The sequence below is a fragment of the Letharia lupina genome (assembly GCF_014066315.1).
Source record: "Letharia lupina isolate WasteWater1 chromosome Unknown contig_2, whole genome shotgun sequence".
Taxonomy (NCBI): Eukaryota; Fungi; Ascomycota; class Lecanoromycetes; order Lecanorales; family Parmeliaceae; genus Letharia; species Letharia lupina.
The window spans coordinates 2,868,993-2,893,971 of NW_023502971.1; the positions used below are offsets into that span (position 1 = coordinate 2,868,993).

The 24,979-nt window shown below is 50.3% G+C and overlaps 7 protein-coding genes across 7 annotated transcripts; 3 read left to right on the forward strand and 4 right to left on the reverse strand.

Moving 5' to 3' along the window:
• Positions 1-1,218: 1,218 nt before the first annotated feature.
• Positions 1,219-2,901, reverse strand: HO133_004891 (uncharacterized protein; the record flags this gene model as incomplete). The annotated part of the gene is made up of 1 exon (XM_037295803.1): positions 1,219-2,901. One exon carries the CDS (start codon positions 2,899-2,901, stop codon positions 1,219-1,221), a length of 1,683 nt encoding a protein of 560 aa, XP_037157804.1.
• Positions 2,902-6,054: 3,153 nt separating this feature from the next.
• On the reverse strand, positions 6,055-7,198 carry HO133_004892 (uncharacterized protein; the record flags this gene model as incomplete). The annotated part of the gene is given in 4 exon segments (XM_037295804.1): positions 6,055-6,239; positions 6,255-6,333; positions 6,345-6,710; positions 6,773-7,198. The coding sequence occupies 4 exon segments, from the start codon at positions 7,196-7,198 to the stop codon at positions 6,055-6,057; spliced, it is 1,056 nt and encodes a 351-aa protein (XP_037157805.1).
• A 1,639-nt stretch (positions 7,199-8,837) lies between these two features.
• HO133_004893 (uncharacterized protein) lies at positions 8,838-9,335 on the forward strand (the record flags this gene model as incomplete). Its single annotated transcript, XM_037295805.1, has 2 exons — positions 8,838-9,103; positions 9,317-9,335. 2 exons carry the CDS (start codon positions 8,838-8,840, stop codon positions 9,333-9,335), a joined length of 285 nt encoding a protein of 94 aa, XP_037157806.1.
• Positions 9,336-9,516: 181 nt separating this feature from the next.
• Positions 9,517-10,562, reverse strand: HO133_004894 (uncharacterized protein; the record flags this gene model as incomplete). The annotated part of the gene is made up of 4 exons (XM_037295806.1): positions 9,517-9,668; positions 9,787-9,865; positions 9,936-10,235; positions 10,290-10,562. 4 exons carry the CDS (start codon positions 10,560-10,562, stop codon positions 9,517-9,519), a joined length of 804 nt encoding a protein of 267 aa, XP_037157807.1.
• Positions 10,563-11,965: 1,403 nt separating this feature from the next.
• Positions 11,966-13,154, forward strand: HO133_004895 (uncharacterized protein; the record flags this gene model as incomplete). Its single annotated transcript, XM_037295807.1, has 3 exons — positions 11,966-12,268; positions 12,324-12,653; positions 12,723-13,154. The coding sequence occupies 3 exons, from the start codon at positions 11,966-11,968 to the stop codon at positions 13,152-13,154; spliced, it is 1,065 nt and encodes a 354-aa protein (XP_037157808.1).
• Positions 13,155-14,153: 999 nt separating this feature from the next.
• On the reverse strand, positions 14,154-17,600 carry HO133_004896 (uncharacterized protein; the record flags this gene model as incomplete). The annotated part of the gene is made up of 5 exons (XM_037295808.1): positions 14,154-15,025; positions 15,127-15,876; positions 15,927-16,553; positions 16,627-17,254; positions 17,316-17,600. The coding sequence occupies 5 exons, from the start codon at positions 17,598-17,600 to the stop codon at positions 14,154-14,156; spliced, it is 3,162 nt and encodes a 1,053-aa protein (XP_037157809.1).
• Positions 17,601-21,431: 3,831 nt separating this feature from the next.
• Positions 21,432-24,420, forward strand: HO133_004897 (uncharacterized protein; the record flags this gene model as incomplete). The annotated part of the gene is made up of 2 exons (XM_037295809.1): positions 21,432-21,945; positions 22,013-24,420. 2 exons carry the CDS (start codon positions 21,432-21,434, stop codon positions 24,418-24,420), a joined length of 2,922 nt encoding a protein of 973 aa, XP_037157810.1.
• Positions 24,421-24,979: the final 559 nt, after the last annotated feature.

Here is a 24,979-nt window from a genome sequence, read left to right on the forward strand (position 1 = left end):
TTCCCTTCCGACCAATCAGCTGTCACTTGATGAGACGTGCGCCTTCTTCACCCAGTCTTTTACTTTCAATAACACCTACGAATCACAAATGCGGCAAAGTCTGGACATGATCGATCTGAGCGATCATGTTCACGATATCAGTTCTTATTTGGAACTCATGGACATCACGCTTCATGATACCCTTGGCAGCTTTCCTACAACACATGTCATCTTCGACATGTAGGGCTCTGTGGGCGCAGTGTCACCATACAATAATACTCCAACAGAAGCTTCTAATTTCCTCAACCTTTCACATTCTTGGCGAGACCGATAGCTGCCTTCAATCCGTTAATTCTGCATTACTCCGGCTCTTGCTTCAAAAGCGTGATTTTGGCGAAAGCTATGTCAAACTTCGGACCGGACACCAAACGAGGTAGCAGGATGTCTTCCGTTTTGTCGCGGAATTGTGTTCAATAAGGGGGTCAAAGGTTATCGCGAAGGGGTCGGGACTCTTCCTATCTCTAGACAATGACAACACTCGGTGGGTCGTTGTTGGAGAGGGGCTGCGGTCATGGGAAGCGTTTGTGGCGCTGTGTGGTCGGGACCTCTACGCGTCGCCGAGGTCTACGTGTGTATAGCTCTAGAACATCTGGATAGCCTCTGCGAATTACATTCTCCATGCATTCACTGCACCTACGAGCTAGATCGCTCCACGTTAAAGTCATTGCTGCCCATGAGCATGAGAATTTCTTGAATACCAGGATTTCTAACATCGTGCCGTCTCCGTCTAGTTCGCTCAAAGGGATGAATGCCTAGGCTTTGAAGCCGGATGGTCAACCTTCGTCAGCAGCAGCAGCAGCGTCATCATGAACAACACCCCCACCCCATCCCATCTCCCCCTCAGTCCTTCCCTCATCGGTCTAGCTAGACCCCTACCTGCCGTCCGCCGCCGGACCGTCCGTCCGTCCGTCATCCTCTGAGATCGGCCACCGTGCCGTTATGAGCCACGCGCGTCGTGTGGCTCGAAAGGCATGAGTGTGTATGAGCTTCGCTCCTTTCCCTGGCTGATCTTGCCTTCCTCCTATGACTTGGAAGGGACCGGTGTTCGAGCGTTGTGGGATTGTGTCTGGCTTCCTGCTCTGCTTCTTCCTTTCTTAGCTCCCCACTCTCTTTCTTCCTCTCTTTCTGCCTTTCGTTCTTTCTTCCCTCATCCCGGGCGCGGCGATGCTCCCACGGTGTTCAAATGGCCATGTACTTCCTCTCCCCCTCCAGCCCCCACTTGTTGCGGATCCCCGTCAGCACCTGCTTGATCCACCTGCCCTCGGGGCTATCGGCGCCGAAGAGCCGGAGGTTGGTGAGCAGCGGGAACAGCAACAGGTAGGCGCCGCCACAGCCGTGCTTCTCGAACATCAGGTCGTAGGGCACGGCGCGGCAGATGTTGTTCGCGGCGTCCCAACGCTGCCCGAGCAGGTCGGACACCGAGGGGGCCGCGTTCAGATCGTCCGGAGACGGGGGCACGGAGAGCATCAAGCTGGATAGGAAGAAGATGACCGTGTTGTAGAGTTGATATTCGTTGGCTTGGAGGAAGTTGGGGAAGGTGATGGCGTATTCGAAGATCTCAATGGGGAATTTGAGTTCGGAAGGCGGGAAGTAGGACAGATTGACGGATTGTACGGCGGAAGGGTAGGTCTCATCCCAGACCTCTTTCCACTTTTGCAGTTTGATGTAGCAGCTTTGGATGCGCTTGCGTAATGCTACAAGACGAGGATCGTGCCTGGTCATCGAGGGGTCGGTGGCTGGGCTTGTTGGGGTCGTGAAGTCCCATACGAATGAAGTGGGGGAGTGCAATGCCTTGGAATCTTCGAGTAGACCAGGTATAACGCAGAATATGTCGATGAGGTGATTCATTGAAGACTTCTGTCCGGGATCTTGAGCCCAAGGAAGCGTGAGCCATGCAGGCTGGTCGAGGAAAGTACGCTTATAGTCTGTGATAGCCTTGATGACGATGATTGGCCTGGCAGCCTCGAAGATGTGACGCTCTTCGACTGTTTGATGACGCGAAGGTCCACGAGCCTCGAATAGACGTTCGACCCCCCCTGCATGCTGGATCCAGCCCGCGGAGCCCGTCGATGCAACCAATTCGTAGCGAGCCAACAAGATGGATGACAGTAAAACTGAAGAGGACCACATGGCGTTGTGGTCATCCAGATCATCCCTGAGTTTGAGTAGCGCTTTCCCATAGCATTCGGCGCCCTGCACAACTATGTACTGTTGATGATGAGCTTTGCCGAAGAAAGCTAACGCCAATGCATTAACTGAATCTCTTGCTGTTCCAGATACATGATTCACATCCCAGGCGGGTAGAAGTGATGTTCTTCCGGTGTCCAAGTGCCCCAAGAAATTTTGCACGAGAAATGTGACACATATCGGTTCTTGAAAAGCCGAGAGACTTAATTCGAAGGGCACAAGTGTCGGCCTGGCTGATACATTGCTCGCTCGCCTGGTCGACTGCGAGACTTTCCTAGGCCGGCCTCGTGACGGTCTCTTTATGGGCCTTGCAATGCCATTGGAGACCGGGTGTGAAGCATTGCGTGAAGAGGATTCTGCATGAACATTTGGATTGTGGTTGACCATTCCATTTTCTTCATCAGCCTCAGGATCTTCCTGCCCAGACGTGGGCCCTTGTGTGTTGTTGTGTTGATTGATCTTTTCGACATGTGGGTCGAAGGTGACGGGTAAGCCTCTGTAGCCTTCGCACAGGAGACCTGAACTATAGCACTTCGCACACGTAGGCTCCCCTTCGTCTGTCCAGTGATTAGAGGGTACGTCGGGAATTTGTAGTATCACGTGAAACTTACCGCATTTGACGTGCCTTCTAAGGCACGTAATGCAGCCGTTGCTGCGGCCTCCTATATTACCCATGTATGGGATGTATGGGATACGGAATAGCTGATCACGCTTGTGCAGCAGTTGATTGTTGGTATGCAAGGGTGTGAGAGATGCTAATTGCTAGGGGATGCTACCACTCGGATTGAGAAGGGTCTGTTGTCGGAGGTTAAAATGCCGAATCAGCGCTTACCCCGCAAAGCAAGCGTACCCTAGGATGTACATCCATCCAACGTACCGGAATTGACTGAGTTAACCGAAGTACATAGCAGCGTTACATCCCGTCTTTCAGGATCATTAAGAAGTGAGAAAGGGTGGGTTAACCGTCTGATATTAATATATCAACCGGACGGGGCACGGCTGACTCGTGGGCGGTCCTCGTGGGTGGTCCTCACTCCAGCGTATGACGTATAGTCTGCGCGGCCGCTCGCAAACAGACCCCAGATGGTCAAAGAGATTGCGCGAATAGGCCTTGGGCAGTTGTGATGGGGATAGGACTGCGGACCTCTGAAACAGGGTCGAGGAGGCTCCAACGAAGAAGCCTTTAGCTGATTCCGGAGTATTGCGCGAGGAAGGTCGGTAGGCAAAACAAGGCAAACACGCTCACATGATCGTTGATTTGGGTCTTTGATTTGGGTCTTTTTTGGCGGTCCTATCACTGCTCAACGTTGCTTTGTATCATTGGATACCGAACAGATGATGAGATGAAATGGAAAGTGGTGGGAAGAAAAGGGAAGGGATGGCAGCAATTTGATACTTAATAACCCGGTGTCCAGCCCCCCACAGCGAGCGGGAAGCCTAGGCACGGGCCTCCGCTAAAAAGACGCGCTACGTTAGTACTGATTGGGGATAGCGTCGCGCGTCTGGATTGCCGAAGTGCCGAATACAATAAATGTTTTCGTTCTGGTGGCTACTCGTATCATCATACTCACTATCGTACTCGTATCTTTTTGCAATGCTGTTGGAACCTAAAGTACCGTACTTTATTATTGACAGGTAGCCTAAGGCGAAGGTTACTTTAGCTTACGGCCACAACCCATCATGACCAATGCTGTCTACTTGTGACAGCGTCAACAAAGGACCTCGTTTCCTAGCCTCCTCCTTCCCACTTTTTCCCCTCTCATATCATTCTTCCCTCTTACCAACCCTTCACCATTCACCCTCCACCAGTCCCACATACTTTCATGCATCGCCTTCTCATCCGATGGTGGCAGAGTATCAATCACCCTGGCGCAAATTCAACCACTGCAACCACTTCGCCTGCCAGCTAAATCCCTCGTCTGAACGCCAGTCGGTGGCGATGGAGCCTTTTTGATTGGTCATGTGCTCTGACTCATAGTTGGCCCTTGCGCGTAAGGGTGCTTTTGGATTACATAAGTGCTCGACTGGCGTGTAGAGACTGCTTTCTTTTCCCCGTGGTGGGAGAGGAGGAGCACATGGTCGGTAGAGGCCTTTCAACCTCACGGATGTTCATTTCCTGCTGGGACTTGTTGCCTTTCTCGAATAGTTCGACTTGAGAAGGATGTTGCTACTAATCACCGTAATGGAACAAGAGAGCCAAGGACGTTTGCGTTCTTGACTGGGCTGTGCTCCGCGTAGCTTCTATGCCCGCTCGGGGTGGAAGCAGCGAATAGATGATATTTTGGGATAACGCATCAGGGTGGGGAGGCCAGTTTTGGTCACAATTCAGGTATGTGATGTGTAGCTTGCAGCAACTATTCTATCTCAGGACTCCCTTGGGCCAGCATCTGTACCCCATGCAAATCAGATTGTTTTTCCAGCAGCTGGCTGTGAGGAGGCTGGGCAACATCTTCTGACAATTTTCCGTCTAAAGACATCCGACCAAGCGTTTGAGGCGTTTACCCGTAGCAATAAGAACAATCGTTCTGACACTGCGTACTTGACACTTCGCAAAATGTTTGCTGCGCCCGGGAGACGATCATTCTCTCGCTAAAGGCTAGAGGCATTCAGGGGCGAACAGGATCACCGACTAGTCACTCCTATTCGCTGGTCTGACACGGCCGAAGGCTACGTCGCAGCACCCAATAATACGCAGCACGTGCGCTTTGAACGGACTATGTGCGCGTAACATTTAAAGACTCCAGGTTGGCAGGTCTTGGAATCAACTGTCTAGCCCGAAATGCGGGGACTGAGCTTTCGTGATGGGATTCTGGTGAAGATTCCATGTGCAGGACGATTTCATGGCTAGAGGGGCAGTGACCTCATACGAACATCTCCTCGAAGTAGGGGCTTAGGTGTGAACTTGGAGATTAGTAGTAGGTAGCAACACGCAGTCAAGCACATCCAATCTCTATCCGCATTCTTCTCCCCAGAATTCCAGCCCAAGGCAATGAAAAAGACAAAACTTCCTTTCCAAACCCTGACGCAGATCTACCAAAATTGGTGGGATTTCGCCCCTGCAGTCGAAGCCTAGGTGCATAATCAGCCCCTCCGCTCGGCATTATGCGCGCATGCACGTCTCCGCATACTAGTATGACTTCTTGGAAGAGCACTTGATTTGTTACCGTTCGGTCGGCGGTGCATGCGGTGTCGATCCCAATCGTGCCTAGCACTCCGTTGCTTCTGCTTCAGGGTGAGAAAATACGGGTGAGAACTCCGAATGAGCTCCTACAGTTCAGGCGCGGTGCCAAGAGAACTTGGCCGTGTTCAGAGCCTTTTTCTCAAGTCCTTGTCGATCTGCAGAGAAGCCCCTGGTTGAAAATCTTACAATCCGGGGTTCGGGCGCGGTGCCAGAAAAAAGTTGACCCTGTTCACGAACTTTTCCCACCAAGTCAAGGTAGATTCATATTCGTCAAGGCGAAATCCATTCATCATGTTCAAATCTAGGGAGGAAAGAAGGGGGGGGGGGGTTGGGTCCATTCATTATCATTATTCGATTGTTGGCATGCTGTGTGACAAAAGCACCAAAGAAATCTATCCTGCGCATGCTGTTCGACAAAAGCACCAAAGAAATCTATCCTGCGCATGCTGTTTGAGAACAAGATCCAAAGAAATCCAGCCCGTGTATGCTCGCCACCCTGCCATGCCAGATGGTCCCATTGAAACCGCTGTGTGTGTATGATGCCTTTTTCTTTCATTGCTTCCCTCTGGTCCTCCGGTCTAGCTTTCCTCCTCTCCTGCCGCCTGGGCATAAAGAGTCGAACCGCATGGGGCACGATGAAGACTAGGCTAATAGTCAACCTTGACGTTTGGCCACTCGCTGTGTGCTTGTGGGTCCAAGCCAGGATAATCAGGCATATCGTGTCCCTTTGACTTCAGTGTGGTGTGATCCTCTGCAATGTCGCTGTGACCAAAGGGGAATGTAAAATCTGATAGAAAGGCGTTATTACTAGAGGGTGCGAGAGAGAGCCGGCCTGAACAAGACTTACTGCATTTGATAGTGTTTTCGATTGTGTCCTGCGAGATTTGATACCAGCCGGTCTCAGTGAGTAGGAAAGGCGTGCCGCACTAGGGCATACATCAGCTAGGGTCCCAAAAGACTGGCCTTGGACCAGAACGACGATATCTGCACGTACGGCATCAACGGGAGTCTGGCGGTCGCGGTCGCGGTAAAGGTACACGACACCGCCGAAAACCATTTGTTCCAGGCTGCTGCCAGATTCGCCTTCGGTCTTTTTCTCGTGTCCAACCACGTAGGCCTTCGTCTGGGGTGGAGTATCAGTACCCTCTACACCTTTCAGAAGATACGTGAAAAAGACATGACCGATCTCGTGGAAGATGGAGGTTGCGGTTATGAACAAGTAGTTTCTGTAATCCCTGCTCGCGAAATCGTTCGGATCGCTTGGGTCTGCGATGACTCTTAAGGTGAACATTTGGGCCAGGTTCTAGAGTACGGTCAGCTTGCCCAAGCAACGACTTCCTGAACTCTAGCTGGACATCTACTTACCTGTCCATTGAGTACGATGGCCTGGTCCGAGGTTTTAAACTCCCCATCCCATGCGTGTCTACAATGGGTTGACAAAGAGTCCGGGTTGTACAAGCTGTGGTCGAGAAATATCAATGGGAACTTATCAAGGACTTTTTTGAGGAAGGTATCCGTCATCTCCTCCAGTTTCTCCTCGGTCATCGGACCTTGAAGGAACCAGACTCTCTCTGTCGTTTGGCAGTATTGTCTGACGAGCTCTATGAAAGCAGACCGAACGTGTTCGTGGGCCAGCATTCCTCGGCATACATTGATGGCGTGAACCACACAGGTAACTATGCCTTCTTCCGGGTCGTATGGGGCTTGTGGTACTGCCTGATCACTCAGGGGGTAAACGAGGAAGTCAGCAGCGTTCGACACCTCCTCAAGAACAGGATCCCGGTCGGCCATTTGGTCTCGAGGTGATTCAGGAGTAGGTAAATAACAATACGTAGCAGATAGAGATAACTTTGAGTCTGAAGGATAACAGAGAGGAGAGAGGGAGCCAGTATGGAGAATAACAGATAGAGGAGAGAGGGGAACATATACTCGGGAGAGGCCCTACTCAATGCTTTGTAAAGCTCGCGGCGGCGCCTTGTAAAACAATTCATCCTGTCAGCCTCAAACATTCTTGCGTGGAAACATATCAATGTGCCAGACTGGGGCGTTGGAGGTGGGCGTCACTTCCTTCGAAACAGTCCATTGTGAAGACTTTTTGTATCAAATCGACAGTGTGGTGTGGACTGGGCGTCATGGTGATGGGGGAGACGGTCTTAGCGCGTAGGAGACCCTGAGGCGAAGTGATGGGCCAGACCTGGACAATGGCGACGAAAGGCATTTGAAACCAAGAACTTTCCCCTGAAGCTTCTTCACTTAAGTCGACAGTCTGGTGTGGATGAGGTCTCATCCCATAGGGCCAAGATCGCGGACTTGTTTCTAGTCCGCCTTTCGGTTTGAAAGCACCTACTAAGGGGTATTGAGTCAGATATTAGCCCTGTGACTTCGCAGGTTTTGGGACCGGGCGGTTGAATTTACAGAGCATGGCAGACGTGCCGCCAAAACCAGCTGCGGTCGGAGCTTCATGAATCCGAAACGAGATGGAAACCGCCGACTAAGAGCAGCTACTCTCCTTGCCAAAAGCTCGGTCTGAGCCGGACTCATATGATGACAACGGGCATGATACCAATCGCTTGTGTTGCCATCAAAAGACGAGGCGCTCAAGAGGGTCACTTCTCTGGCAGCTTCTCTGGTACTTGGGGGACAGACTCAAACAAGTCGCAGCTTCCCGAAACTTCGCAGCATGAGACAGCGGACGACACTCGAAACATTGATTCGGCAGACAAGAAAATTTTCTGCGCCTCTCGGGGCTAGGCGGCAGCGTTTAGGATAAGGATGGGCCTGTTGTCCTCAGCGATCCAGTTGCCGCTTCACCCTACGAAGGGATCAGCGAAGCTAAGCCTGTTTCAAACCCGCCAGCCAGAATCTCATAACACTTCTCTAAGGCAGAGTGAAGAAACGTTTCGGATAGATGCAGTGGTGGTGATTGCGGAGTCAGGAAAAGCCCAGGATGCTGAAGGTGTATAAAGTCTTCGGGGGTCAGCGGCAGGGGAAGATCATACGCAGGCAGCCGGTCAGGGAGTAGTCGACAAGTGTTTGATGAGGGTTAAAGAGTAGTCGACGAATAGTTGATAGAATTTATGAATTTGTCGACAAATGTTTGATGAAGATTAGGGAGTAGCCGAAAGATTTTCGATGATGGTTGAGGGGTAGTTGACAAATGTTCGATGAAGTTTAGGGAGTAGTCGACAAGTGTTTGACGAAATTTAGGGGCGTGTCTCGGCGTCTATAGGGACCGTGCGTTATGATTGCTAATCTCTAGAATCTGTTACTGGCATTTCGCATATAATAAGATGACGCGCTGGAAAGAAAAACCAAGCCTCGTCCTCGCCGTATGTAATTCTATGCCTCGCTCCACCTTTCTCTCTTCTTCTTCTCCTTCGTCCTACACATCTCACCATACGTTTTGTTTTCGCCCACATGATAGAATACCATGGGTTCGCATGTCAACGAGCTGACTAGGTTCGAAGGTCTTGCCGATCTCAGTGCCGAAAAACTGCAACAGCTGGAGACAGTTTTCAAGTCAATTCTGGCGTTGCCGATCACCTGGGTCACCTATGCTCAGATTATTGATAGGGAAAGATCTTATGTAGACCCCCTTCGGAAACTCCCAACGAAGGTTGCTGATGTTAGCGATCATTTGAACCCCAGTGATGGGGCTACACACTATCACGAGGAGTTCTGGAAAGTCTTCACCGCGTAAGTCTTGAAGATCGACATATAGATTTGTTGGCGTTCTGCCTCCGCAGATTACCGTTTACGTGCTGACTTCGAAGTAGCTAGCGCAGAGGTGTCGAGATGCGTCGCTGGGTAGCCGTGGCAAGGCTGCCTGAAAAGAGGGAAGAGTCTTTAACAACCATGCCACACTGGGACTTGAGATTTTGGAAATTCCATCTGTTCATAGCTTCCCAGACGGGCTCGTGAAGTGTAATTCGAGTATCTGCAGATTATTTGACAGAAGATTCGGAGTTACTGTCCCGTAAATGCTCGCAAGCATCCACACTGAAAGCACGCTTCAAAATAGACACACAGAAACCACCCGTTTTCCTTCCCTATCTCCCTTGTGTCCGTTTCGTTTCGTCATACCAGCGCTGCCTTCTGGCGTTTGCCTCTCATGCAGCCTGGGCACGAAGGCCCGGTTGGAACGGAAGCTGAGCGAGAGCAGACTGGGGGCCGACGTCCACTTTCTGACAATGTCTTCGGTATTCGTCCATAACGATCCATCTCATTGGATCCGTGAGATTCACTGGGGGGTAGTGGTCGCCTATCCTTTCCATGGAGTCACGATCGACTAGAGGACCCTCGAGATGATAAGGAAAATGGAAATCTGATGGTTACCCTTGCTTAATAAGGAAGTACTGCACGGAGGGGAGATAGCTCACAGTAGCTAACGATGTCATCAATTGAATGCTGCGAGATTCGTCGGACACCGCCTTCTGTGAGGATATGAGGGATGCCGGGCTAGAACATACATCAGCTCACATATTAGAACAATAGGTGTAGAACCGCAAAGACAAATCATTAAAAGTACCTGGCCGCCATCATCGGAGTGATCACGATAGTATTCCAGTGTACCACCGAAAGCGGTTGTCTCCAGCCATCGGCCGGCCTCGCCGATGCCTCCGTTCGAGTATCCGCTAATGCGTGGTCCGATGTTAGGTGGAGTCAATGTTAGATCCTGGGTGAGAAAAGTCACAAGCATATGGGCCATCTCATGAAAAAAGGTGTTGGCGAACATGAAGATGAAGGTTCGGAAACGTTTATTTGCATGGTCGCTTGGGTTGCCAGTCCGGGCTGCGATGATGGCTGCCGTACCCATATCGCGAACTCTCTAAGTCATGGTCAGCTTTGCTTGACCATACAGTTTCTAGAGCCTGTCACGTACGGGTCCATTCAAGAGAATGCTCTGTTCGCGAGGGTGAAAGAAATTTCTCCATTCGCGTCTAGGGTGAGCGCCGAGGCAACTCGGGGAACCGATGGAGTCATCAATGTAGACAGTTGGGAAAACCATGAGTATGCTATTGATGAAAGTGAGGGTAACATCTTCTAGGGATTTGAATCCCTGCCGAGGATCATCGTACCAAGGTCTCGGTTGGGACCGATTGAATTCTCGGACGAGAGACACCAGAACAGCCCGAATCCTCGCAGTACGCAACATACCTCGACAGACGTTTATGGATGCTATGACACAAGAAGCCATGTTCGTCTCCGGTGGATAGACGAAGTCTGGCGCTCCGTGGGGATCCCGGTGGACAATAAGGAAAGGAACCAAATTCTGTGCCATGTTAGTCTCGTGCTGGGTGAAGAGTGAATGTTGGTTAATAAAGGATGAGCCTGAATGTTGGTGTATCAAGAAGAGGAAAAGAGGCCACATTTATATTTAGCATAACCTAATAACACAATTTACCGAGTAGAGAGTGTTGAGCAGAGCTCGGATGATAGTGACGAATTGGAAAGCTTGCTCAACTTTTGCCCCTGAAGTGATTATTTCTGCAGGGCATCATGTGTCCAGAGATCGACATACTGATATAGATGAGGTCTCATCCCCACGGTTCAAATTGCAGGATTGGTCTGGTTCAGCGCACCAGGTCGAAAGCACCAATAAAGGAACTTTGAGTCAGACGTAGACTTTGCAGCTTTTTGGGTCGGTGGTGGAGTGGCAAAACCCATTGAGCTTGATAGGTACAACAGTACACTGTCAAAGAGAAATTGCAGTCGTAGTTACACGATTTCAAAAATTGGCAACCTTGGTCTACGAGGAGCAGGCCATCCCCTTGTCGAAAGCTCTAGATGAGCTGGATCCATGCAATGACAATGGAAGCATTGGACATGATAGACAAAGATTGTGTCAACACCGAAATACTAGGAGCTTAGGACTGCCACATGATTTAGCAGGTTGCCCCTTCGTTAGTGGACTAGATTCAGCATACTGCACATTCCGGAGCATTTGCAAACGCGGGCGAGGCTCTCATTGCATGATAACTTCCGACCCTGCAGCCGCATCTCGCACTTGCGTTTCACGGGCTACGCCGCAGAATACAGAATATGCAGCCAAAAGATTGCTCGCATAAGCATCACGTGCACAACGTCCTGGGTGACATTCTAGCTCGCTTCCCTGCTATCTAGTGAATAATGGAGCCAAGCCCCTCACAACTATACGGGAAACGTGTAGTCGTGCGTGCGGAATGTTGGGTTTGGAAGCGCTGAGAAATCAGGATCAACCAAAGTACTGGGTGCTTTCTAGTCCCAGCGGCAACTTTCGGTGATCATGTCCAGGCGTCCAGCTGGTCAAAAAGAGCTGCGAAAGGAAGCGTTGTTTCCACTCTCGTGAAGGGATTGCAAAAAACGCCTCCATTGACGAGTAAGCGTGAGCGAGCACTCAGTTTGCACGGATAGAAACAGCTTATGTAATTAAAGATGACGTGTTGTCAAGGAATTGCCAAGACTTATTCTCGTCTACTTCGTGACACCTGAACTTCCGTTTTCCTCCCTCTTTTTCTCTTTCCTTCCAGCCTCATCTAGTTCTCTTCTCCAAGCCGTGAGAGTCACAACGGAAACAACATGTTTTCGCAAGTTACGGAAACTCCAAGATTTGCTGAGCTTGCCAATCTCAGTATCGACAGGTTGAAACAGCTGGAGACTACTCTAGCGTCTATTCTAGCCTCACCGAATGCTCAAGACACGTATGCTCAGATCATCGATGGGAGAGCCACTTGGCAGTCCCATGTAGACCCAAACACCCGTGGATTCCCAAACGAAACTATCATTGTCAGCGATCATCCAACCCCCAGTGATGGGGCCATGCAGCTATACGAAGAAATCAGAACAGTCTTTACACCGCAAGCTTTGAAGATCGACGTGCAGGTGTGTCCAACCTCCCATCTAACAGGCGTTTACGCAGGCGCTGACTCGGGGATAGCTAGCCCAAAATTACCAAAATGCACCGCTGGGTAGCCCTGAACACGACCTGCGCCTGCTGGAGATAACAGCAGCTTCACTGAATGCACTAGCTGGAATGATATATGCATCCTTCCATCCAGAAACAGTACTTAAGCCCCAAGAGTCACCATCAGCCCAACAGGATCTTCTATTTTTTGAGACAGATCAATTCTACGTCGATTTTTACCACACAAAGTACAAAGAATTCGAGAGATACCCATTCGGCTTATTGAACGTGGTGGGCTATTGGGCCGAAACCCAGCTCTTCGGCGGTGTGTTGTTGTTTGACCGTGGAGAATCAGGCCGGGAGGTTGGCTTACACCGCCGGACCTCATGCGATACCGCAGCTCCTTGCAGAATCTATGCTAATTGAGACTAGATCAACAACGCCTTTTTGCATCCACCAGAGGTCTTCTATTGCTACCAACTCTCTTCGCACCAAATCGCATGTTTCTCGACTCTGAGCAAACCAAAAGAGGCCGGTCAGCTTTCTGGCGCAGAAAACCCCCTTCCGTTCACCCAAGAACCAAACGCCCACCTTGAGAACACCTGGGTTAGGAAAGGGGAAGCACCGCTTCGTATCTACAAGAACGACTATGACAAGCCGCCACCTTCGTGGGTTCCGGCACATCCGAGCTGTACGCAAACTCACGATGAAGGATTGTTGGTATCGTTTGACGAGGCGAGGGGGATCGTAAAGGAAAAGGGTTGGGACAGACTCGAACCTCAGGACTACGATCTTGTGGCGCTTCAGAACTCCCACCCGTTTCTCAGCAACATGTACCCAGTGAGAGACGATGCCTCCAAATGAAGCCTATGATGTAAGGCAAGACATGGCTTTAGACGGCCGAAACATTCTCTTCTACTTGATTCATAGCGATAGCGGCAACATGAATATGTCCACTTACCCTGCGATAACGCTTTTCTTACACTTGAACGGCCTTACGGTATTGTCTCCCGCTGGGCATCTGGGGTTCTCTGACAGGCTTTGACTCCAGACCTCGGGCTCGTTGTTTGCTTTTGGCGGCACATTCAGTGAAGCATCTCGGAAAGTTGACCACCCTGCGGATAGAAGCAAACTTCTGAGAGTAGTTTCGGTCAACGCTGCAAGGCGGCTACGTGTAACTCTGATAAGGATAGAGCTAGACCCACACAACTTCATGCTACATGTGCACCCCTGAGACTTGATAAACCCCGGCAGCTTCCGCGTAGAATCGCACTGTTCATTGAGAGACCTTTTCTGCGCCAGTCCAATACCGCAACACATGTCTTCTCGCAACGTGCGTCCCATGTAAGCTTACATACTGTTAAACCAAGAGAGGACGTGTCTGTTTGAGATCTGGCGCGCCAGAAGAGTGCAAGGGTCGGTGCGTGTAGACGAAGATCCTCGAAGGGAGGGAGTACGTTTAGCTCTGTCACAAAGTATTGCGTCGATCAGCCCCTAGTCAAAAATGATTCGGTGTGCCCGCAATGCCAAGAATTGGAGTTGAAGTAGAGGTTTATATACTTGGACAATGTTGTTGGAGTCCTCTCATGCAGGCACGTTGTCAGAAAGGGATGCTTTTTGTCGTGATATTATCATACATGATTCCCGTTTTACCTGCAATGGAATTGTTTTTGGTGCGTTTAGTTTTCTTTATTCAAGATTCTTTGATAGAAAGTGCAAGACTTTTGGTTGACAGCCACCACCATGTGCGAAATGAAAAGATATAGAGCTCTGTCCTGTTGGCCTATGGGGATTGTGGAACCTCTCTATGCATGCATGACCTTCGCTCCATTCTCTTGTGAGTAGCAAACAACTATATGTAATCTAAAATCGCCACTGTCTTAGCCATAAATCCATCCATTGCCTGTTCACGGGCTCGAGTTCCCTCATCCTTTTGCTCCACTTGCTTGTCTCTTTGGTGTCAAGCTTGACATTGTCGCGGCCCGAGGCACGTTGGCGCACGAGATCTGCGAGCCAGCCTAGAAGTTTCACGGCCGGATTTTTATCGTCGGCACCGGAATCCCCCGTGGTGCTCTGTTCGAGCGCCTGCACCCACTCGGCCAACGAGACAACGCGCAGTTGATTGGCGGAGTATTCTTGCACAACAGGAAGTAAGTCCGGCCAGGTAGCGTCGTGCGGATTCACGACGTGGTAGTACGCCACGTGTCCTCCCTTACCCTCAGCGTCGGGGTTTACAGCATGGAGAGTATGCTCCGCTAGCTCGAGCACCACGCGCGCGCAGTGATCGACAGGAACCCAGTCGATGATCCCACCCACATCGTCGGGCAGCATACCGAGGTGTTTCGAACTCGCAAGGACCGAAGGTAGCCATTCTTGCTTACTCCACATCCCGCGCTCCCCATCAGTGACTGGGCCTGCGATTTGGCCGACGCGTAAAATAGCGACGTTTACGTCCCACTGCTGGGCAGCGTATTCGAGGATCTTGTGAGCAGCTAGTTTGCTGGAACCGTAGCCAGGGGTGCAGAGGGAGAGGTCGTTGGCGTGGGAGGATTCTGGGACGAGGGTGTTGCTGGTGTTGGTGGAGGGCCAGTTATAGACCGTTGCGACGCTGGAGGTGAAGACGAGAGGGGCGTGGGAGGATGTTGAGGCGGCGAATTCACAGAGGTTGCGAACGCCGGCGATTTGAGGCTCGAAGGAGAGGAGGGAAAGGTTAAAGTCGACTTGCCATTGGTTGTCTCCAGAAAAATGTTAGCGTTCACTCGAGAAAGAAAATTAGCAACGGAGGGCATGGATGGCAGATTTGTTTGTGTAATGAGATTGGAGACCTAGGACTCACGGATTATTTGATCCACGCTACCTAGCATTTCTTGATAAACATTTTCTTTGAGGCCGAGAAATTGATTGGCTAGGTTTGCGGCAAGGAACGTTGCTTTATCAAAGTTGGTCGATAGTCCTTTGGTGATATTGGACCTGCTCTGTCTCGCTTCACTGTCCAGGCCTCGGTTCAGGGAATAGACTTTGGAAACCCTTGAGTCTGCTAGGAGTAGATCCATAATGTAAGAACCCAAGGAACCCGTGCTGCCGGTGAGAAGAACAGTAAGGCCTTTGTGAGTGGTCTCTGATGCGTGACTTGGCGAGATTATCGCCGGGGTCGTATACTTGTCCACCAAGCCTTGGAACACTCGCTCATGGCTGTCTGTTCCGGCGTGTCCATTCTGCAGCTTGACGTTGAAGGACTGGAGGATAACTGTGGAAAGCAGATTAAGGCTTGGATTTGCATAGATCAATTTTGGTGTGATGTCGCTCTGATCGGATTGCGGCTTGTCTTCCGACAAACCTCTTCGGATTACTGCACTGAGATTGAGAACGTGAAGGGAGTTCATGCCGGCGTTGAAGAAGTCGTCATTTGGCCCAAGACGGAGGTCTGAGATTTGAAGGATTGCCAGTCTGAGGGAATCAACCAATGCGGGGTAATTATGAACTGAGATTTTTACGGAGATATCCCCCGCACCGCTTTCTGCTTCTGCGTACAGTTTGTTGATCTCTTCAGCGTACTCATCTATCGTTGCTCCACGCCGTATAGTCCCTGCGGCGCGACTTTAGTACTTGGGCCGTCAGGTGCGGTGAGAAGATTACCTTTGCCGGCTCGCAGGAACGGCTTGTCAGGGCTGACAATCATCAGATGAGATTTCGAAAGCATGCCGTGGGTAGGTGCCGTCTTGTTGGATTCCATAACAGTCTTCCATACATCGTCTAAAAGGCTCTCTACACCCTGTCGACTCTTGGGTATCTCGTTCGGCTCCAAGATTGCTGCAGCATTGAAGCGGCCATGTCCAACAATGAGCGCAGATCGAACGGCTGGATGGGCCGAGAGAAGGTCCTCGGTAACTCGTGGCATGAGCTTCTCTCCATTACTGAAAACGAGGATATCGTCTACCCTGCCTATGTGCCGCCAATGATGTGGTTTGGTTGGATGCTTCTTGTACAGGTCTTTTGGAGAGAATTCCTGTAGTTGAGGGAACACCTTGAAAACGAATTGGAATCGCTCAAGTTTGGGATCCCGGACAATGACCATTTCATATACGTCATCCTCGGGCGTGGGTCTCCATTCGATACCGTTGTGTACTGGATCGAAGTAGAAGTATTTCCAAGCGTCTCTATCTGTAACGTAAGAATGGACTGTGCCCGTCTCGGTACTACCAAGCCAATTGTGTAATGTGACCCTTTTAGAGAGTCTTTCTCCTGGTTCATCCGAGATGGGTCCTATTGAACATGTGGGTTAGACAGATCTGCGGTAAGTAAGACTGGTCATATCAAGGAACCTTTGGTTACTTACCGCCTCCGTACAATACTCCTTCAAGTTTACCGAGCCTTTCCAGGGATGCTTGCGACTGGCTCATATCTTCTAGCAACGAAGGAGGCAACAGTGCCATATCAACGTTGCCATGGTCTAAAAGTTCGTCGATGAGACCTGCGTTGGGAATTCTGTCGGCAGGCGCAAGAACCACTGTCAAAGGCAGGTATGCCGCAGCGGCCAGACAGTTCCCCACGCCCGCTGCATGAAAGAGTGGAAAGGGGCATAGCAATCTTTGACAATTATGCTTCAAATGTGCGAACATCGTTCGACGACCGTCTCGAGAGGGAATCAATTGAGCGTTATCGGGTTGGCCTGCCGTACTGTGAGGTAGATAGATTGGCTTTGGTCGGCCAGTGGAGCTCGATGTGTGGAAGATCACGTATGGCATCTCGGCTACCTCTTCGTACTTGACATTGTACAAGTATTTCGGTACTGGGACCGCATCAAGCCATACATCTATTTCAGGAACAGTAGCCGCGTGCATGGGGAAGCGATGCAGTATTTCGTCAATGGTGGTTGTTGATGCGTGAAGAATGATCTGGCAATTGGTTTCTTTGAACAGGTGAACGTGGTCCTCAATACTGTTCCGCGGGGATGTGAGAAATAGCTATCGAAACCAAGGACGTTTAGTTTTAGACGGAGCTGATCCATTCGGGAACTGCACTTACTATGTAACCAGCCTTGATAGCAGCTACCAGCAGGATCAGGTATCGCATATCTTGGGGTCCAATGTATGCGACCGTGGACTGCCCGTCCCCCTTTCCCAGCGTGGACTCAATCCACCAGGCAGCGCGGTCAATGGCGTTTGCGCCCGTCTCCCATGTGACATCCTTGAATCCATCGCTAGGACGAGAAGACGGTATGGACAGCCAGACTCTCTTTGGTTCATGTTGCGCAAGCTCTTCAATCCTCGAGGCTATCAGGCGTTGGCCATAACGCGGGTTCGTTTCCATGTCTGTGCACTATGTGTTGCGGGCATGGAGATAGCAAAGTGGATAGAAGTATATGACCGTCGAGATACTTTGAAGGAGGGAAAATCAATCTTGCGTTGGAAGGGAATAATTTTAGCTGCATTGCGATTGGCGTCTTGTGCGGGGTCTCGGCGGGCCCACACGACAAGCGGCGTAAGGATTGTTTGGCTAAAAAATCAACGATTCGTCCGTCAGACAAAGTAGAGAGATAGTAGGGTTACAGTTACATGCAACGGTAATGACGGGAGGAAAGTAAGCTAAGGTAAGGTAAGCTAAGGTAACAGTTGGATTGGCTTAGTGTCCGAGATCACCCATGTCGTATCTGTCATCTCTACAGAGGATTGAATTTTATCGTTGTAAGAGTCAGAGCAGCGGAATCTTACGACCCTAATTCTTTGCTTCTGTCTTACCTGTATGAAACCTTGGACCTTGTTTCGCTCGTGTCTTTACTTTAGGTACCTTAGTCAAGCACTACAAGTAAGGCGAGTACGGTAAAGCCGCTACTCCGTACCTTATTTAGTGGCGTCGGGCCGACACTAGCTTACATACTTAGCTCATCGAGTCAGCATTCAGCGTCACCTCATACTCGTATCCGTGCCTCTTTCCCAACAGCGGCTAACACTGAGACCACCTGAAACTGGGGCCCATATCGAATTCCACAACTCCTACTCTATGGTCTTACAAGGCTGGATAGCAAGCCCTCAGTTGCGTGGAATTTATGACATCCTGTCCAGCTGTTTGGTCGCCGTCGTTGCTTCGACATGGACCATTTTACATTTGAACGTGCCAGCAGTCAAAGATTCAACCACAACCAAATTCTTTCCCAAGCTCAACTTGATGTTCTTCACCATCATGTTTCCGGAATTCATGCTCGCCCATGCCCGGAAGAGCGCTTGATGGCCTACATGGTCCTGGAGCGATTACGCGATACCGGAGTCAAAACGATTTCGCTTGGGCACAAGAAATTTGCTCTTGCCGCACTGATTGGGAATCGCGAATGGAGGCAGACTTCTAGTGTGCTGGCTCAATTTTCTCCCTCTCTTCGCCCAATGCGCTCGATGAGGGAAGAGGCCAATAATGACACCGCGAGCTGGATGAATCGACTATTACGATTTCGAAGCGATGCTCCAGGTGCCTGCCTCATCGCCGGTCCCCACACATGCGTAGAAGAGGACGGATCTCTCTCGGGATATGATCGCGGAACCTCAGATTCCCTCGGACCAAGGAAATAGTGCTGCAGCAGAAAGTCCACATTCAACCAAAACTCAAAACACAAGTGACACGAATACGACGCACAAGTCATCTTCGAAGCAAGCACACAACTGGACTACCATAAATGCTATTTTCGCTAACATGGGAGGCTCCCGATTTTAGCTAAGACGAAGAGAATATCGCACCATCAATGGTTTTCAACTTGCGAGCCTTCTGGAAACAGGTGCGCTCTCGCAAGTCCCCGACATCTCGAGAGAACAGATCCTTGACAGGAGCAAAACCGAAGATATTGCTCGCTGGCTAGCCATTCTTCAGTGTCTCTGGCTTTTGCTCGATTTGATAGCTCGCATAGTAGAGTCTTTGCCTTCTTCGCAAATCGAAAATGCTACCATGGCTTTCGCCTGCTGTTCTATACTCACGTATCTCGCCGTGCGGGACCAACCGAAAGACGTTGATGTTGCGCCTAATATTCCAACCACGATCCCAGAGATGAAAGGGGTTCCGTCAAGTCCTGATCCCCTGTTCGAGAGGCCCGTAAGCTTCTTCCTGGAAGTCTTCTGCCCCAAATACTGGCAGCCACAAGGGTACAATCGTCTCATCCTAGGATCAAGCAGATCATCCCGAAGAAGACGACCCATTGGGAGGGGGAAACAGGACGCGAGCGAAAGAACCACGAACGATGATTACCTCGTCAGGAATTAACGTTCCCATCCCATGACCGGGAGCCTGGTATTAGGTAGCACAGTCTCTGGTGGTATGCACTGTGTAGCCTGGGATTACTATTTCGTGACTAGCTTTGAGCGAAGGCTTTGGCGAGTAACGGCGTTGGTCACCACGCTCGCACAGCTACTTTTGCCAATCATAGATCGTGGTGCCAATACGTTTCAGAGACGGCTCAGTCTTAGTAGCCTACCTACGGAAGCTCGGTGGTTCATGAACTTCTGGACTGCTGTCCTTCCTTTGGCACTGTTGCTGGCCTATGTATCGCTGAGGATTTGCATCATTGTGCTAGTCTTCTCTAGTCTCAGGGCAATGCCAGAGGGGGTGTATCGCACTACCTGCACCAACCATCTCTTGAGTGTCCATTGAGCAATCTTGGGTCTCATCTTAACGGAGCCACATTCTTGCTGTTGCATCCCTGCCTTGCTGAAGATCACATGATGTCGTCCTCCCATCCACGTTCTTATCAATTGCGGTGCCACCGTACCCGAAAACAGTTGGCACGTTGCCGCGCACATCGTTGTTTGCTCTGAGACTGATATCTCGTAACGACGCTCAATGCGGGTCTGAAAAGCTGTGATTGTGCTTTCGATCAATAGTCTTGAGCCCTTGCACAAGAAGTGTCCCGGCTCCGGCATTATTCTCGAAGTGATCAGCTTGAACCTGATTATGACGTTCTCTGTTTACTGCTATCCCTTTGTAGTCACTGACATTTCAGTTGCATTACATGCGGCTCAAAGTAGTACCTCACCGAGCTTGACAGTTCCCTAGGCTGAGGTTTGCGGAGTGTTTGTCACGAGATTGGGAATGCGCTGGGACATGGGACCGTGGGTGCGGCGAAGAGATAATACAGAAAATTTGAGTCAGTTGAGAGAAACGTTGCGCGAGGCTTTTTTCCGTCTGCAGGGCTGAATGAGCCTTCTCGTAATGGTGTAAGATGCAGTGATTCCTAGGTGTTCATTCTTGAAAAACACAGATCTCAGCAGAGTGACTTGCTTGATATACCAAAGATTGAGCGTGTTGGCCTACCAGAAGACTTATGTTTCCGTAGCAGAATTAGTTTCTCTCTGTGTTGTTGTGAAAGCGGTCGGTGAAGGCAGTCGGTCCTGAGGATGCAGAAGCTGACCCAGCCAAGTGGGGACTGAGGCGCAGGTAAGCAGCAGTGACCATGAATCCATTAACATACTCAATACACGAAGAGAAGCATCCTTCTCCTGGCTTATTACTGCTGTTAATCTGAGGAAGAGCTCAATGAAAAAAGTCAGGAACGACACTCCGACAAGGCTGAGCCCAACCAAAACCGACAAAATACCAACGGCTTGGCAAGCTATGTTTATACAGGCTAGCCTGAGCAGTCTGAGCAGCTATGCTAAGGTACTGCTATATATGGAGGCGTCACCACTTCTGTCTCCTGTGATCTGGGACCTGTTATACAAAATCACAAGCGCAAAGTCATACTGGGCTGAGTGCACGTCCATACGTCTCATCCATAAGACATTTCAGACATTCTAAGTCTAACAATTGGCATACAAAAATGATGTGTATTCATTCTCGTGGACGGTCAACTCGTGAAGGCGTAAATGGGAATCCCCAAATGACGAGCATATATTCGGAAACTGGGCAAGTAAAGGGGAATTGTTCAGGGATAATCCTTGAAGAGTTATCCGGGGAATTCACGGGCCACTCGGCACAATATCATTGACACATGAGAAATTATTGTGTGATACCAGATTTAGCTCGACTGCACGTACCCGCCTCTTTACTCCGCCATGATGTCTCGCAAGTATAACACACACTTCTCTTCCGTGGTCGACACCTGTAATTCATTACATCAACCAAATCTCACATGCATCTACCGGCCACGAATCCTATTGAGCAGCGATGACAGCAGAAGGTGGCTCGCATAACTTCTCTTCAGGTGTCACAGAAACTCGACCGACAGGCCCACTTTTCATCGATGATGGGGGATGTAGATGCGCTTTGCAAGAAGAGTTGGGTACAGAGGCGTGGAGATGTATTGCCAATACGACTACCAACATCTACTCGGGACAAACAGGGAAGTGGTTCTTCGCAGTCAACCGAGCCAATTCTGCATCGCTCCAAGAGTTACCCAATTCCGACAGTAACCCTCCGGACCTCAGTACACCTTACTTCATAGAAGGTGAAGGACAAAATGAGAAATTTGTGGAGATCACATCAGAAAATGAAAACACCGATCTCGGAGATGTGACTTGCTCGGGCAAGAATGACACAGAGGCGTCGTCAGACCTCTACAAAGAGCTGTCAGTATCTACGACGGAGTCTTTGAGTCCCTGCTGGCAGCCAGGCACCACACCCCTCATCCTACAAGACGCTAGTGAATGGAATGCGACAGGTTGCAATCTTGGCTTCCTCTGTAAGTGCGGCGGTCCAATGACGTAGAGAAGCATTCAAACCAATGCTGACAGCTCCATCAAACACAGGTCAGAACAACACGGCCAGTAATCCACCAACCTACTGTCCACCTTCTCCTCCCGCCCAGATCGCTAGACTTGAAGGTGTAACAACCCCTCCAATGGGACCATACGAGCCCGTCGTCTGCCAGAAAGGGAACTACTGCCCACCTGGAGGTACGCAACAGATCATATGTCCCTCTGGCCACTTTTGCTCGATTGGCGCCTATGAGCCTACCAAATGCAGCTTCGGTGCTCTCTGCCCGCCTGCCAGTTACAGAGACAGATCATTGCTGCCTCTCATCCTGCTGATCGCCTTGGATCTGTTGATCATATCTGCTATACTGGTTTCAAAGATACAATGGAATGGGAGACGTGAAAGTCCTCGGAGGCGTAGCAGAAGGGCGAAACATCTGAGGAAGGTACTCCCCTTCTCCCGTTTAGGAGCCCAGAATGAACAATATCTTCCCATCTATGATGGCAATTTCCCCTTGGAATCTAGGATATCGGGAGTGAGGCGAGCCAACACAAGTTCCCTAGCTGCCATGGACAACGATTTCGCGTTTCATGAAAGTAACGCGGTGGATGACGAGAGATCAGACTCCAATATCCAACAATTGGTCCAATCTCTGTCAAGATGCACAACTGCTGCCAGTATCGGTCTCTCCTTTGAGTTTGCAAATCTCAGCTATCAGCCGAAAGGCTCTAATCAGCCTATCCTGTCTCAAGTCACAGGCGGGATCACTAATGGAAGCTTCTGGGGTATCATGGGCGCCTCCGGGGCTGGCAAATCAACTTTTGTCAACGTACTTATGGGCAAACATTCGCACACCGGAGGTGTCACCAAAATCAATGGAGGTACTGGCATCTCCTCCAAATATAAGAAGGTCATTGGCTACGTGCCTCAAGATGATATTGTCTTGCCAGAGCTTACCGTCCGCGAAAACATCTTGCATTCTGCCCGAATACGATTGCCGTCGGACTGGAGCGACAAGGACGCCCAGAGACACGTGGAGCTAGTATTGAAATGCCTGCAACTACCGCATGTGCAAAATTCACGAGTCGGCAGTTCTGCTGCACCAGTGATCTCCGGTGGGGAGCGCAAGCGTGTCAGTATTGGCATGGAGCTTGCCGCAGCTCCGATGGCTTTATTTCTGGATGAACCAACATCAGGTCTGGACGCTACTTCCGCTTCCTCTATCATGTTGATATTGAAAGCTGTTTCACGCTTGGGCATCACTGTCGTGACAATTATTCACCAGCCACGGCACGAGATCTTCGAAGCGCTCGACAACGTTCTACTACTTGGTGCGGGAAGAGTGATATATTCAGGGAAAGAGGCAAAGGCCCAAGCATACTTCGAAGACTGCGGCTTCAATTTTCCCGAGGGCCATAACCCAGCGGATACCATAATGGATATCATCGCGGGTCAAGGACATCTGTACAAGAAGCTGGGTGACACCGATGTCTCACACTTGATCGAGCAATGGACATATCGTCAAGACGCCATGAAAGCAGCGACAGGCTTCCCTTGCCCCAGTCCTTCCGATGTCGAGATAGTTGCCTTGGACAGGACAGTTCAAATGCGAGGGGCATCATGGTATCGCCAGACCTACTTCTGCCTTAGCAGGGCTTTCCTACAACAGTACAGACTCAGGTCCAGCTTCTATGCGGAAATCGGCGTCGCTACTCTCACGGGTCTCCTCCTTGGTTTAGCGGAAACGAGCGAAGATGGCATTAACTTCCGCGGGATTTTTCATCATCCTTACGAGCTTCTTTCGTCATCGGCGGATTACAGTTCGGTGCCAGAGATGTCGTTGCTCATCGGCCTAGCGTCTGGAATCATTGCAAGCCCACCAGGAGTCAGGGTCTTCGGCGAAGAGAAACTGATGTACGCCCGCGAGGCCTCCTCAGGCCATAATCGCTTTGCATACTACATCGGCAAAGTCCTCTCCACACTGCCCAGAATGATTTTATCTAGCCTACACTTCACGATGCCTTTTATGTATCTCTCAACACCAAGAATGTCCTGGGGCGCAGCATTCATTGCCAATCTGCTCTACTTCTACTGCATCTATGGCCTCTCGTCATGCGTCTCTATGGTGACAAGGCGAGAAGATGGACCGTTGATTGCAACCATGACTAGTCTAGTGGTAGCCATAATCAGTGGCGTCAGACCGAGTCTGCACACCGTCGGAGGATGGCACATGACGTGGCTGTGGAGAGCGAGTCCCGGGACATGGTTGTCGGAAGCTTATTTCACGGAGAATGTCACGCCGTATCGCTATCTTTACCAGATCGATCCTGCGGCGGCGGGGACGGGGTTCAATTTGGGTCACTACAGTCTAGATCTAGCGATGCTGTTTATGCTGGGGACATTGTACCGAGTGATAGCTTTCGGGGCTTTGAGGGTGTTCAATCGGAGAAGTCATAGATGACAACAGATTCAGGATCTTGACTTGCAAAAGTTCACTTGGGAGAAGCTTCGACTAAATAGAGGATCCTAAGAAGGAAAACCACAATCGCTTACACAATTCACGAACAAAGCAAATGCTTTCTGCTACCGGAGCGGAGCACACTTGAAGCGCGTGCACACTCCAATGCTCTCCTCAAATCTTAATAAAATTTGGAGCAATCTGATTTGCGGCGGGTATACTGTGCCATGAGAAAGCGCTTATGTGGAGTGCCGCGATGCGCTTGCACGGTTGTACATCTGCACGTGGCCTTTGAAACGGCCTTGTCTAGCTAGAAGATGTGTCAGTTTCACTGCGAGCTGATGAGAGAAGTAAGGCGACCCTCGGTAACTGATACAAAATCTATGTACATTCTTCGAATGAGTGAGAGGAATCGAATCTCTCAGTGTTCTTTCTTCCTCGAGCTTCCGCCTCGGTAAGAGCGCACGAAATTCCCCACCACGGGCCACGTAAGCTATTTGATACTCGAGAATATGCGCGATCCGAGATTCCTGATGGTCCATTGCGGTTTCAGCGCGTGAAG